At 36.8% G+C, this 16,212-nt stretch overlaps 1 protein-coding gene across 8 annotated transcripts in view; it reads right to left on the bottom strand.

The window, feature by feature from the left end:
- FOXJ3 (forkhead box J3) overlaps window positions 1-16,212 on the bottom strand; it is a 130,868-nt gene that overhangs the window by 12,121 nt on the left and 102,535 nt on the right. For 6 of the 8 annotated variants that reach the window (XM_067725730.1, XM_067725725.1, XM_067725726.1 and 3 more), the window contains 5 exons: window positions 14,882-15,010; window positions 12,473-12,647; window positions 8,828-9,244; window positions 7,479-7,580; window positions 6,900-7,091 (listed from right to left, as the gene is read on the bottom strand). In XM_067725730.1, the coding sequence (XP_067581831.1) occupies window positions 6,900-7,091; window positions 7,479-7,580; window positions 8,828-9,244; window positions 12,473-12,647; window positions 14,882-15,010 (1,015 nt within the window). The remainder of the gene's footprint in view (window positions 1-6,899; window positions 7,092-7,478; window positions 7,581-8,827; window positions 9,245-12,472; window positions 12,648-14,881; window positions 15,011-16,212) is intronic. The other 2 variants (XM_067725733.1, XM_067725732.1) reach the window with 1 other exon arrangement.

Here is a 16,212-nt window from a genome sequence, read left to right on the forward strand (position 1 = left end):
TTACAGATGAAAAACTTGTACAATGAAAACTAAAAAACATTGCTGAAGAAATTAAAGAAGACATAAATAAATAGAAATGCATCTCATGTTCATGGACTGCAAGAAAATATTGTTAAGATGTCAAAACAATCTACAGATTCAATGTAATCCATATAAAAAATCTCAATGACAGAGAAGGAAAAGACCTATAATAACGAACCCAAAACAATTTAGAAAATGGGAATAGGAACATACATATCGATAATTACCTTAAATGTAAATGGACTAAATGCTCCCACCAAAAGACACAGATTAGCTGAATGGATACAAAAGCAAGACCCTTATATATGCTGTCTACAAGAGACCCACTTCAGACCTAGAGACACATACAGACTGAAAGTAAGGGGATGGAAAAAGATATTCCATGCAAATGGAAACCAAAAGAAAGCTGGAGTAGCAATTCTCATATCAGACAAAATAGACTTTAAAATAAGGACTATTAAAAGAGACAAAGAAGGACACTACATAATGATCAAGGGATCGATCCAAGAAGAAGATATAACAATTGTAAATATTTATGCACCCAACACAGGAGCACCTCAATACATAAGGCAAATACTAACAGCCATAAAAGGGGAAATCGACAGTAACACATTCATAGTAGGGGACTTAAACACCCCACTTTCACCCATGAACAGATCATCCAAAATGAAAATAAATAAGGAAACACAAGCTTTAAATGATACATTAAACAAGATGGACTTAATTGATATTTATAGGACACTCCATCCAAAAACAACAGAATACACATTTTTCTCAAGTGCTCATGGAACATTCTCCAGGATAGATCATATCTTGGGTCACAAATCAAGCCTTGGTAAATTTAAGAAAATTGAAATTGTATCAAGTATCTTTTCTGACCACAATGCCATGAGACTAGACATCAATTACAGGAAAAGATCTGTAAAAAATACAAACACATGGAGGCTAAACAATACACTACTTAATAATGAAGTGATCACTGAAGAAATCAAAGAGGAAATCAAAAAATACCTAGAAACAAATGACAATGGAGACACAACGACCCAAAACCTATGGGATGCAGCAAAAGCAGTTCTAAGGGGGAAGTTTATAGCAATACAAGCCCACCTTAAGAAGCAGGAAACATCTCGAATAAACAACCTAACCTTGCACCTCAAGCAATTAGAGAAAGAAGAACAAAAAAACCCCAAAGCTAGCAGAAGAAAAGAAATCATAAAAATCAGATCAGAAATAAATGAAAAAGAAATGAAGGAAACAGTAGCAAAGGTCAATAAAACTAAAAGCTGGTTCTTTGAGAAGATAAACAAAATAGAAAAACCACTAGCCAGACTCATCAAGAATAAAAGGGAGAAGACTCAAATCAATAGAATTAGAAATGCAAAAGGAGAGGTAACAACTGACACTGCAGAAATAAGAAAGATCATGAGAGATTACTACAAGCAACTCTATGCCAATAAAATGGACAATCTGGAAGAAATGGACAAATTCTTAGAAATGCACAACCTGCCAAGACTGAACCAGGAAGAAATAGAAAATATGAACAGACCAATCACAAGCACTGAAATTGAAACTGTGATTAAAAATCTTCCAACAAACAAAAGCCCAGGACCAGATGGCTTCACAGGCGAATTCTATCAAACATTTAGAGAAGAGCTAACACGTATCCTTCTCAAACTCTTCCAAAATATAGCAGAGGGAGGAACACTCCCAAATCCCTTCTACAAGGCCACCATCACCTTGATACCAAAATCAGACAAGGATGTCACAAAGAAAGAAAACTACAGGCCAATATCACTGATGAACATAGATGCAAAAATCCTCAACAAAATACTAGCAAACAGAATCCAACAGCACATTAAAAGGATCATACACCATGATCAAGTGGGGTTTATTCCAGGAATGCAAGGATTCTTCAGTATACGCAAATCATCTCAATAGATGCAGAGAAAGCTTTTGACAAAATTCAACACCCATTTATGATAAAAACCCTGCAGAAAGTAGGCATAGAGGGAACTTTCCTCAACATAATAAAGGCCATATATGACAAGCCCACAGCAAACATCATCCTCAATGGTGAAAAACTGAAAGCATTTCCACTAAGATCAGGAACAAGACAAGGTTGCCCACTCTCACCACTCTTATTCAACATAGTTTTGGAAGTTTTAGCCACAGCAATCAGAGAAGAAAAGGAAATAAAAGGAATCCAAATCGGAAAAGAAGAAGTAAAGCTGTCACTGTTTGCAGATGACATGATCCTATACATAGAGAACCCTAAAGATGCTACCAGAAAACTACTAGAGCTAATCAATGAATTTGGTAAAGTGGCAGGATACAAAATTAATGCACAGAAATCTCTGGCATCCCTATATACTAATAATGAAAAATCTGAAAGTGAAATCAAGAAAACACTCCCATTTACCACTGCAACAAAAAGAATAAAATATCTAGGAATAAACCTACCTAAGGAGACAAAAGACCTGTATGCAGAAAATTGTAAGACACTGATGAAAGAAATTAAAGATGATACAAATAGATGGAGAGATATACCATGTTCTTGGATTGGAAGAATCAACATTGTGAAAATGACTCTACTACCCAAAGTAATCTACAGATTCAATGCAATCCCTATCAAACTACCACTGGCATTTTTCACAGAACTAGAACAAAAAATTTTGCAATTTGTATGGAAACACAAAAGACCCCGAATAGCCAAAGCAATCTTGAGAACGAAAAAAGGAACTGGAGGAATTAGGCTCCCTGACTTCAGACTATACTACAAAGCTACAGTTATCAAGACGGTATGGTACTGGCACAAAAACAGAAAGATAGATCAATGGAACAGGATAGAAAGCCCAGAGATAAACCCACGCACATATGGACACCTTATCTTTGATAAAGGTGGCAGGAATGTACAGTGGTGAAAGGACAGCCTCTTCAATAAGTGGTGCTGGGAAAACTGGACAGGTACATGTAAAAGTATGAGATTAGATCACTCCCTAACACCATACACAAAAATAAGCTCAAAATGGATTAAAGACCTAAATGTAAGGCCAGAGACTATCAAACTCTTAGAGGAAAACATAGGCAGAACACTCTATGACATAAATCACAGGAAGATCCTTTCTGACCCACCTCCTAGAGTAATGGAAATAAAAACAAAAATAAACAACTGGGACCTAATGAAACTTCAAAGCTTTTGCACAGCAAACGAAACCATAAACAAGACCAAAAGACAACCCTCAGAATGGGAGGAAATATTTGCAAATGAAGCAACCGACAAAGGATCAATCTCCAAAATTTACAAGCAGCTCATGCAGCTTAATAACAAAAAAACAAACAACCCAATCCAAAAATGGGCAGAAGACCTAAATAGACATTTCTCCAAAGAAGATATACAGACTGCCAACAAACACATGAAAGAATGCTCAACATCATTAATCATTAGAGAAATGCAAATCCAAACTACAATGAGATATCATCTCACACCAGTCAGAATGGCCATCATCAAAAAATCTACAAACAATAAATGCTGGAGAGGGTGTGGAGAAAAGGGAACACTCTTGCACTGCTGGTGGGAATGTGAATTGGTTCAGCCACTATGGAGAACAGTATGGAGGTTCCTTAAGCAACTAAAAATAGAACTACCATACGACCCAGCAATCCCACTACTGGGCATATACCCTGAGAAAACCATACTTCAAAAAGAGTCATGTACCAAAATGTTCATTGCAGCTCTATTTACAATAGCCAGGACATGGAAGCAACGTAAGTGCCCATCATCGGATGAATGGATAAAGAAGATGTGGCACATATATACAATGGAATATTACTCAGCCATAAAAAGAAACGAAATTGAGCTATTTGTAATGAGGTGGATAGACCTAGAGTCTGTCATACAGAGTGAAGTAAGTCAGAAAGAAAAAGACAAATACCGTATGCTAACACATATATATGGAATTTAAGAAAAAAAAAATGTCATGAAGAACCTAGGGGTAAGGCAGGAATAAAGACGCAGACCTCCTAGAGAACGGACTTGAGGTTATGGGGAGGGGGAAGGGTGAGCTGTGACAGGGCGAGAGAGAGTCATGGACATATACACACTAACAAACGTAGTAAGGTAGATAGCTAGTGGGAAGCAGCCGCATGGCACAGGGATATTGGCTCGGTGCTTTGTGACAGCCTGGAGGGGTGGGATAGGGAGGGTGGGAGGGAGGGAGACGCAAGAGGGAAGACATATGGGAACATATGTTTATGTATGACTGATTCACTTTGTTATAAAGCAGAAACTAACACACCATTGTAAAGCAATTATACCCCAATAAAGATGTTAAAAAAAAAAAATCTCAATGACATTTTTTGCAAAAATAGAAAATCCCATCCTAAAATTCATATGGAAGCTCATGGGACTGTGAATAGCCAAAACTATCCTGAAAAAGAACAGCAAAGCTGGAAGACTCACACTTCCTGATTTCAAAACTTACTACAGAGCTAACTACAGTCAGACAGTGTACTGGCATAAAGACCAATGGAACAGAGTAGAGAACCCAGCAATACATACATAGATAGTCAAAATGATTTTTAACAAGGTGTCAACACCATTCAATGGGGAAAAGACAGTCTTTCAAGAAATGGTAATAGGAAAATTGGATATCCACACACAAAAGAAACTGGACCCTTATATAACACCATATACAAAAATTCACTCAAAATGGGTCAGACTTACATGTAAGACCTAAAACTTTAAAACTCTTAGAAGAAAACAGAGGGCAAGAGCTTCATGACATTGAATTCCATAATGATTTCTTGGATACTATACCAAAGGCATACACAACAAAAGAAGAAAAAAAAAAGACACTAACAACACAGTAAAAAAGAAAACAAAAGAATAGGAGAAAATATTTGCAAATCATATATCTGGTAAGGAGTTAATACCCAGAAATATAGAGAATTCCTAAAACTCAGCAGCAACAAAAACCCAATCAAGAAATGGGCAAAGCTATTAAAAAAAAAGAAAATAACAAATGTTGGTGAGGATAGAGAAAATGGAACCCTTATGACTGTTAGTGGAAATGTAAAATGGTACAGCTGCTGCGAAAAAGAGTATGATGGTTCCTCAAAAAATGAAACATAGAATTACCATAGGATCTAGCAATTCCACTTGAGTATATACCAAAATAATTGAAAGCAGGGTCTTGAAAATATCTGTACACTCATGCTCACAGCAACATTATTCACAATAGCTAAAACATGGCAGCAACCCAAGTGTTCATTAACAGATGAATGGATAAGCAAAATGTGGTATGTATTATATATACAATAGCCTTAAAAATAGCCTTATACATACATTCAGCCTTAAAAATGAAGAAAATTCTAACATATGCTACAATATGGATGAACCCTGAAGACATTATGCTAAGTGACAGCCACAAAAAGACAAACATTGTATGATTCCACTTATACGAGGTACTTAGAATAGTTAAAACTCAAGACACAAGAGGTAGAATGTTGGTTGCCACGGGCTGGTGAAGGGTTGAAATGGGTGGAGAGGTCTTGTTGAATAAGTATAGAGTATCTGCTTTACAAAAATGAAAAGAGTTACGGAGATGGATGGTGTTGATAATTGCACAACATTATGAATGTATTTAAATACCACTGAACTGCACACTTAAGGATGATTGGGACAGTGAATTTTATGTGTATTTTACCACAATAAAAATAAAGTTTTTGAAATTTACTTTAACAGGAACCAAAAAAGAAGTGACAAAAGGAGAGAGAGAGAGAGAGAGAGAGAGAGAGAGAGAGAGAGAGAGAGAGAAGCTAAAGAGTTATTAAAAAAAAAAAAAGTTTACTGGCTTAGTATCTGGCACATAGAGGGCATTCAATAAATTCAGTTAATACTAAGTACCTCCTATATATGCCAGGCATTGAATGAGGCTCTTCTATGAATATGATTTATGAAATGAATAAGTCACCAAAATCACACAACCACTGAGATTTTCAAGTTAGGTAAGCTATTCAAGTGGAAGAAGCAAAGATGGAAGGTTTCTTTTGTATCAAAAGACACAAATGAAGATTTCACAAAAAGGACTAGGGATCTTGAGAACTTAGAAAAACCAAGTATGTGAAATAATTTAGGATAATGACTGAAGGAAGCCACTCAGGATAGAAAAGAGAGCTTTTTAGCATCAACTCTAAAAACTAGACAATGTACAGAAAAGAAGTCAACTTGGAGATAAAGGCATCAAGAAATTAAAATGAAGAGAGAAAGAACTTGGATATTAAACACAGAATGTAAACTTGAGAAAACTGTAGGCTCTGCAATCAGAGTAAACGAGATGGCTACAAGGGTAAAAAGTAAAGGAAGAAAGTAAGATGAAAAAATACAAAGCACAAATTTTGAGTTCAGAGTAAAACATAAATGAGACTACCGTTATGTATACTCTTCATATACACTCTCAACTTTAATTTTTTTTAACATTCTTAGAAGATATATAAAGATATGTTGATTTTCATTGCAAGTCTATACAAATTTAAATTGGTAACACCTCATAACTATGTTCTTCTTAAAATTAAAATGTACATATCTTTAAGACATTTAATTCTTGTTTGGTAACTTGAAAGGTTAAAGTTCACAAAGGAAAGTCAATTATAAACAATAAAATAATCATGTAAATGAGAGAAAAACATACAGTCTCTTTTATCTCAATTTTTCTAAGATATATCTTAAATAAATTACTTGATTTCATTCATTTCTTAGAAATAAAAAGATATAAATGGATCACTACTATCATTAACAACATATCAAGCTGCCCCAGACAGTTACTGAATTTCATATGAATGAGAAAAAGAGAAAATCAAGAAGATAATTAAATCCATACCTGTTCCAATGTGTTGGGAAGGTTTTGTTGGATGCATGGCACCATGACAGACATTCTGCTGAACATTACTCTGTGAGTGGATAAGGCCAGTTTGTGTAAAGAACTGATTAAGAGAAGAACAGAGATCAGCAAATTGAACCTGATCTAAAGACCAGTTCTTGAGATCTGCCTGTCTCATACTCTCCATCAAACCTATGAGGAAAGCATTAGAAATACAGTTAGCATGGTTCTGCAAACACTGCAAAGAAAACAGCACTTCTTTTTTCCAGCCCTCAAAATTTCCACCGGTAATCTTCTGCCCATGCAATGAAGAATGACATTTTAAAAATTATTCAAAATCTGATTCTTTTAAATGTGGCCAAATTTTCTTCAGAACTCTTGTCTGTGAACCTCCACTACATCACCTGGCTGAAAGGCTTCATTACGAATTTTGCAAAGTGTTGTTTTTAAGCATACTACCAACTGCAAAAGAAACACTATATAAGGAGATACTTATTTCCACTAAAAAGAGACTTAAAATCTATTCAAAAACACATGATATGTGTATTTGGTTATAAGTCAGAAGGAACCAATACTCACCTTGGAACTGTGAAAGGTCTACATCTGACCAATTAACACTGCTGGCGATTCGACAGCTTTCTTTTAGCATATCAAGTGTTGCATACCAATCATTTGAAACACCTATAAAAATAATATTGGCAATCTTATAAATCTTGGATAGCAAAAGTTTGAGCTGGCCTTACTCCTGATATTGGCCGATCCCAATTCAGTTTTACAAATGGATTCAAAGCCAATATATCATGCATTGGGGCAATCTGCTCTGTGAGACAGGCAGGAAAGGTATTATTTCCCTGCATTTTACAAACAAAAGAAATTGAACCTAGAGAGGAGGCATGACTTAGCAAGGCCACTATGATGAATCCAAGACTTGAAGCCAGCTGTACTCTGCACCATTCCAAGAGGCCCCATTCAACTTGTAGTCTATGTCTGTGGTACCCTCTGGAGTTCTGCAGTGCAGAGACTGCCTGGTCTGTGAGCAATGTCAGTTAAGCATCTCACCAGAAACCATCAAGACCTATCTTAAGAGCAACAGACATTTTTTTTTCTTTTAAAATCAGGGTATGAATCTATCATTCTAAACGAAATACTTGGCAGGAATATGCAAAGAAAGAAAAAGTGGGAACATTCACTGAATACGTAAATGCAAGGTACTAGACTGGGCATTTCATATTTTGTATCCTCAATATGATCCGCATAACAACACTGTATACCAGTGTTGTTCTACAGCTAACAAAATAATAAGACCAGAAGAGTTAATGCACCAAAGGTCATAAAAAGCCATAATGAGGATTCGAATACAGGTCTTTCAGACATAAACCTATACTCTTTCTTCTATATCACACTAAATCACAATAGATTGCAGACAGACTGTGCATTCCACTCTTCTTTCAAACGCTCACAAAAACACTTGTTTTCCAGAAGGACAAAAGAGTTAAAACCAAAACCTGCAGGGGTTGCTGAGTTTGCCTATGTTACCACATAAATTGTAATCAAGACAATATCCAGGGGCTTCCCTGGTGGCACAGTGGTTGAGAGTCCGCCTGCCGATGCAGGGGACGCGGGTTCATGCCCCAGTCCGGGAGGATCCCACATGCCGCGGAGCGGCTGGGCCTGTGAGCCATGGCCGCTGAGCCTGCGCGTCTGGAGCCTGTGCTCCGCAATGGGAGAGGCCACAACAGTGAGAGGCACGCGTACAGAAAAAAAAAAGGTGAATCTATAGACTGAAGGACTTAACAACTCTAGGACTATGGCAAGGAAACACAAAAGAAGATGGATAAGAAAAGTACTGGTAGAAAATATATATAAGCCCCAGATAACAGATCCAAATTCACAGTTAGCCAAACACACGTCAGAAGACAAAAACTTACCAGAATTACAGGATACCTGTTGTGGGGGAGGGGGTGCCTGATGTGTTAACGTCTGGTGCTGATGGTTCGGATGGTGCTGTACGTGCTGGTGTGGAGAGGGATGCTGGGGGTGAGGGGACTGGAGCTGGCTGTGTTGCTGCGGGTGTGGTGCTGGGTGCTGGGGACGCTGTGGATGCTGTGGTAAACCATGCGGTCGATGGGACGGATGTGGAGACGGCTGTGTGTGCATCTGGGGGTGGGACAGTGAGACCTGTGCAACCGAATTACTGCCTGTGGTGTTGAGGCCACTGCCATGATTGTTGGTCAGGCTGCTTTGGTTGCTGTGTGGGTGAGAGCTCACTGTACTGCCGGGAGAGTGCTGATAGGAACAAGAAGTGTGGGACTGCTGGGAAGATTCAGAAGGGATGTTCATCAAACCTGAAAAGAGACAAAGCAAGATCACTGATGGTCAGATTTCAGTTATACCTTATGACAAACATTTGCAAAATTATTTACAGAGCAAAGGTATATGCTGTCAGGAAGCGATTTTGGTTCAGTTTAACAAGTACTGATAGAGTATCCACCATACCCTGGGGCTCTGGGGCTACCAAGAAAAAACATCATTCTCTGCCCTCAAGTAGCTCGTGGTCCAGTGGAAGAGACAGACACTTGAGGAGATTACGTCCAACACTGTAAATACTAAGGCAAAAGTATACAGAGGGTATACAGGAACTCTGCTTCTTCCCCGTTTTACCTAGGAAGGGGCTCTGAATACAGAGGAGCCTTCCTTGAAAAGGCAATATCTGGGTTGAGTCTTGAAAGATGAGTAAAATGTTAAGGGAGAAGTGGGAGAGGTGTTGGGTCACATTGAGGATGGTTCTCTATAGGTCTGAAGACCTTTGACAAAAGAGGAGGGTAGAAATAAAGCCCAGTTATTTCTGATCTCTTTCTCTGACTACTCCAAAAACTTTAAGTCCAAGATGGCTAGAATCCTTAAGAATAAGCAAAACAAAACAGCCATCTCCACTGCTCTTTTTCATTACTCTTATGGAACATTCTTGAGACAGACACAGTTTAGGGATTAAGATTACATATTTCTTAACACCAGAAAAGAGGAACTAAAATCTCTGCACTATAATTTACACATTTGGTAACTCTGGAGAATTATTAACCGCTCCAAGCCACAATTACCTCAATTATAAATGGGTATGATAATAGTACCTGCTTCGTAGAGTTGTTGTGAGGATTACATGCCATGGTACAAGCGCAGGCTGTAGCCTTAGCTCAGTAAATATTAGCCACTATGATGATAATGATGATTAGGCCAGAAGTGCTTAATGTTAAAAATAATGTATGTTTGGTTTACAGGTAGACACTCACTTTAACAAACCTTATTGCAACATGTGGTTCTATATAACTACACTATTTTCATATCCCATAAGATAACATATAATGTTTTGCTGAACCAAACACAAAAAAGTTTTACTTGAATGAAATGAAAATAAAGCCCCATACCATACTGTCAGTCAATAAAAGAATCAAAAATTTTAAACAAAAATAAAAGTATTCTCATACTTGTTATTAGGAGTAAAATCATATCAGAGTACATTATAAGATAATCTGAAAACATAATAAATTAAGGTTTTATAGGTAGAAGTGTTAATAAGAATGCTTGCCTTAACCCTGGGAAAAATGTCATTTACAGGGAATCTATAGGGTTACTACAATAAGATGAAAGAAAGCAGTTATTTCATTATCTATTTCCAATAAAGTCCTAACATTTTAAGAGGGCACCCAGATATAATCTCTACCAACATTTTTTTTTTTTTTCGGTACGCGGGCCTCTCACTGTTGTGGCCTCTCCTGTTGCGGAGCACAGGCTCCGGACGCGCAGGCTCAGCGGCCATGGCTCACGGGCCCAGCCGCTCCGCAGCATGTGGGATCTTCCCGGACCAGGGCACGAACCCGCATCCCCTGCACCGGCAGGCGGACTCTCAACCACTGCGCCACCAGGGAAGCCCTCTACCAACATTTTTAATCCCAAATTGTTTTTAAAATAAAACAAAACATCTTTTAGAAGCCCAGTATGTAAAACTAATAAATGTAAAGTTGTTTTCTGGGAAGCCATGAAAAGGAACCTGTTAGGTCTCCCTCTTCATCTGCACCCTTCTCTCTGAAACCTCCAGAAAACCCAACAGCTCCAAAGAGAACAATTTGGAAAGCACTGATCTAGTCTAATCTTCTTCACTGTACAATGGGAATGCTTAGGTCTAAAGAGGTGAAGTTAACTCAGTTGACTTGATGGTAGAACCTGGACTAGAACACAGAATTCCTATCAATATTCTTTTCTTTTTTTTATTAGTGTAATGAAATAGCATTATGGGTTTCAGAAATTGTCGCCATTGTTATTTCAAAGCCAGTATTTTTCTACTATTATCAGCAAAGCTGGATCTGCTTAGCAAAGTCTTAGTTGTTTTTTTTTTGTACTTTTATAGAAAATTTAATATAAAATTTGAGAAAATACACGACACTTTAACCAGAAAACCAACTTCCTAAACAAACTACTGATATTCATCAATATATATAACACTTACATATAACATTAACTTTCATAATATCTGACAATGATGTGTATTAAAATGTAAACTCGGGGCTTCCCTGGTGGCGCAGTGGTTGAGAGTCCGCCTGCCGATGCAGGGGACACGGGTTCATGCCCCGGTCCGGGAAGATCCCACATGCTGCAGAGCAGCTGGGCCCATGAGCCATGGCCGCTGAGCCCGCACGTCCGGAGCCTGTGCTCCGCAACGGGAGAGGCCACAACAGTGAGAGGCCCGCATACCACAAAAAAAAAAAAAAAAAAAAAAAAGTAAACTCTTTAAAGGCAGGGATTTTTTGTCTATTTTGTCTACTGCCGTGAGGTAAACCCTCTGAGTTGGGGTGTAAGTAGTCAATCTGCCAAACAAAGCAATGCTTCATTGTTTGAGTTCCCAACAATTTCTGGCTAGTGTTCGTTCTATGGTGGAACAACGAGACACCTTGATCCTATTAAATGACTCTGATTAAAATTAAACCAGCAGCTAATAGGACAGTAATACATAATAGCAACAATCTAGCATTTGGTTGAGATAATAGTACATCTCAACCAGTATCACTTTTAGTGTTAAATCTGACTTAAGTATGTTGTACAAAATAATGACCACTAACTAATGTGTTCACTTATAAGTGCCGTACATGAAACTGCAAATTTGGTGCTACCATATTCCAAAAGTTATCTCTTTGCTAACAGCAGTCAGAACAGAAAAGCAAGGCACATCTATTCTTGTGGTGCAACATTTACCACTCAAACACTTCACATGCTAGACATCACTAATTAATCATGGCAGTCTTTCCCACATGGCATAAATGCAGTGTCAGAATCCTTTAACACAATGCTTCAGGACACCACTAGTAATCAAACGAAGTAGGCATGCATGAAGAGATAGATTTATCTGCCATTCTTGTGCTATGATAAAAATATATACAGACTATAGTAAAGGCACAAAGAACCTTCAGTCCTTATCATGATGGTAATGTTCTAAGATTAAGGAACTATAACAGCTGCGATGTGAAAATAATTCTTTAAAAAATTTCAATAAAAAATTACAAAAGAGGTATTAAAAAACTCACCTTGTTGACTAAGTGACTGCTCAAAAACTGACTTATAAAGGCTCCGAAATGAGGCACTGAGATCTTCAAAATTATATTCTGAGAAAAGTAGTTGTTTGTCTCGGTCTGAAAGGTTGTACTGTGGCTGCTGTTGAGGAGTTAATGACTGAGAGACTGGTTCTGGATGATTTGTCACCTAACATTGAAGAAAAAAACTACTAATTTAGTAGCTCTATATCAGAATTGGTTTATTACATATGATATAAAACTGAAAATATCAGAACAGTTATTAGAATTCAAAGGAATTAACTTCCCTGTCTTTGGCTTTCCTATCGTCTGTTAAGTTGGGTATACATAAAAGGACAGACCAAAAGTTGTTAACTTAGGTCTTGAAGAATCTCAGAAATCTAATCCAACCTCCACAATTCACAGTAGGGGGGAAAATTCAAAGTTAAAGGACCTTCCCAAGGTCATAATAAGTGATAAGCTAAGCCTGGAACCCTTCCAGTTTCTGTGGAGTCTTCATCTTGATTTCCACAGAAGCAATTTCATCTCAAACTCACTATACTCTGAAACTACTAACATTTCTCATTCATTTATTCAATTAATCTTTAAGTATTTAAACTCAAATACTGTGAGTCAGGTTGTATGGCACTGCCCAAAGCAGCAAGGAACTTCAACACACCTAACTCTTCACTGTAGGTAAATTTTTCTTTTTTAAATGAAACTTAAGGAAAGTAAGAAATGATGGGTAAAAGACAAAGGAGATTCTGAGAAAAACAGAATAGATCAGGGCCTCGAGCTACGCAAGGAAAAAGAGCACCATGAACACCTAAAAAATAAGAATTATCTCTGAAGACAGCACAACTAGAAATAAAATAAAACATGATCAGCAATATATCTTAAAGATCATATCAAGCAGTAACAAACTACCATTGGTTTAGTGTTTTGAAAAAATTAAGATATGAACACTGGCTATCGATTTATGCAGCCTTTCAAAATGATGCTCACAAGGAGTCTACAATGACATGGAAAAATATGAGTTTTGCGTAGGGGAATGGCTCCACCACTGGCACATGACTTCATCATTACTGAGTACTTTAATTCACCACCTGATCAGCTAAATATGTAATTTTTTTCAGGAAGGGTGCATGAAAACAAGGGTAGGATGCTTTCTAAACTCTGTGTATCAAAGAATTAATGTCTTTTTCTTGACTTCACAACTGAATGAAAATTTGGTGGGCCTAATATTTATAATTCCAAATCTATTCCCTTGACACTCTGTATAAAGTGCTCCATCATTTTCTGGCATTTAGTATTATGGAAGAGAGGTATGATTTGTGTTTCTCTGAATGTACCTTATTTCTTCTGCTAGAGTATCTATGATTACTTCTGAAATTTAAAAATTTGTCATGATGTGTCTAGATATAGTTTTTTTCCCATTAACTTTTCTTAGAACTCAGTAACCCTTTTGTTCTCTATTTCTTCTGAAAACTGCTTCTGTACCAACTATTTGGGGACACCTATAATTCGCAATTCTCCATATCTATCGTATTCTTTTACATAATTGGTATTCCTTTATCTGTTTCTTCTGCATTCTCGAAAAATATTTAAAATTTTTTCCCCCAGAGCACTGTTAACAGTTTTGCGTTGTCTTCTTTCTCCTACATTCAAGGTGAGTTTTAAAACTGCTCTCTGAATTTCTGTTTTCCTCGTGTTATTTTCTTATTTCAGGTCCCCCATCCCCCTTATATCTTTTCTCTGTGTAAAGTTTTTACCTATTATTCATCTTGGAACAGGGAGAGATGTGATGAGATCAAATTTATACCATGAACAGTGTGGTGTATGGCTCTCTCGGGCTCTGTTCTGTCTACCCAGGAGGACAGGTGCAAGATGATTTGAAAAGAAGTATCAGATAAGGGAAGGGTCAGCACAGGAGCAAAAATACTCACACAGGTCCCTTTATAGCATAGCTTTGTTTTCCAGACCCAAACTGAAAATACAAGACTGGTTAACAACTGAGTACCAGGTCATCCTAAGCTTTGGGGTTTGTAGAATCCCCTTCTTAGATCTGCTTCTGGAAAACTAGGTGATATACATATCCTCTAAGCTCTTTTACCAAGGACTGTAAAATATCATTAAACACAGCTTTAGAAGACTAAAGTAAAAATTCTTTTCCTATTCCAATTGTGTTTCACTTGGACAGAGAACAGATGAAGTAGACCAAAATATATAACATAGTACAACAATATATTTGTATCTAACTTGCTAAAATATAATAGAAATCTGCTCTACTTATCTAAGCTAATGATCAATTTGATCAGTGAGAAATATACATCTTCACTTTTTATTTGTATTTCAATTACGTTTGGTTCCATTTTAAGCTCTAAATGAGTACTCAACAAAGGAGTTAACTTCACCAAGGCTTACCGGTGTGTAACTATGCACACTTCCAACACTGTTCAAATTAACAGATGCCAAACTCTGATCTGAGAGACTGTTGTTAAGGCTACTGCGTGGGCTATCACTACCATCCTGATCAGTGTTGTACAATGTTACCTACAAGGAAAAGAACAGCAATATGTGAATAAGTAGTTCCTACTCTAAAAAGTACTTTTTAAGCAACTCTAGAAGAATACAACTAACCTGGTAGATGGAAGGAAAACAAAATGTTATTGGTCTTTCCTTTGGTGTTTACCTACCCCAAATCCATGCTCTACATCGCTCACGCCATGTTCACCATGAAATATTGATAATTTACTTTCAAACTAAAGGATATATCCCATCCAGAGGTATATAAATTCAATTTTCTAAAAGGTATAATTAGTTCGACATTTAATAAGAGGGGATTATAACAGATTTTTACTGTTAAATATTTCTATAATGCATAAACTTATTTTTACTCAAGCTTTAAGCAAAATCAGTTTTCTTCTTTAAAAATCTTAGGCATCAAAAAAAAAAGAACACAAAAAATAGAATTTAGGCATCATATTGTTTATAATATTGAAAACTGTAAACTGTCCAACACAATTGCAGAATCATAAATATGTGATCTGATTTTTAAAATAATAATAATATGCTAACATATGCATTAGACATGAAAGAACTATGTATCAAACTGTTAACAATGGTTAACTGGCAGGGGCCTGGGTATTCCTGAAGACTTCCGTCACTGATAGTGTATATTTTTACAATGCTTGAGTATGTTTATAATGTGCATTATCATTTTTAATTAGAAACAACAAAAAAGATATTTTTAAAACAGAAAACTAGTCTAAATATCCTTTAAAGTTCCATTCAGATGCTACTACCAATTTTCCTTTCTATGCTCCTACTTTCATGGGAAAAATTAATACTTTTGATTTTATGGTGTAACTAATTTTTATCAAATTTTTATCCACTACTAGACTGTTAGCAACTTGAGTTCCCCAATAAATAATCATAAGCAGCATAATGTTTTCTACTCAGTATACACATAAAAAATACTTGCTGAATTTAATGACCAATTGAGCTATTACCACCCTTCTGTCTGTGCTGAAAATGGGGTCATGCTCAATGCTCATTTGCCAAAAGAGGCCAAAACCTGGAAAACTAGGCATATATGCCTCAATACTTAAGGCAAAACCAAACTGTCTCACATTCACATCAGCTAGGAACAATTATGTGTCTAGGAACTAATAAGGGAAAAGAGTATAAGGAAATTGAGAGAAAATAAAACTATGGCAAAGATTTTTCTGGTCAATTATTTCCAGTGTAAATTT

Source organism: Pseudorca crassidens, chromosome 2, assembly GCF_039906515.1.
Source record: "Pseudorca crassidens isolate mPseCra1 chromosome 2, mPseCra1.hap1, whole genome shotgun sequence".
Lineage (NCBI taxonomy): Eukaryota > Metazoa > Chordata > Mammalia > Artiodactyla > Delphinidae > Pseudorca > Pseudorca crassidens.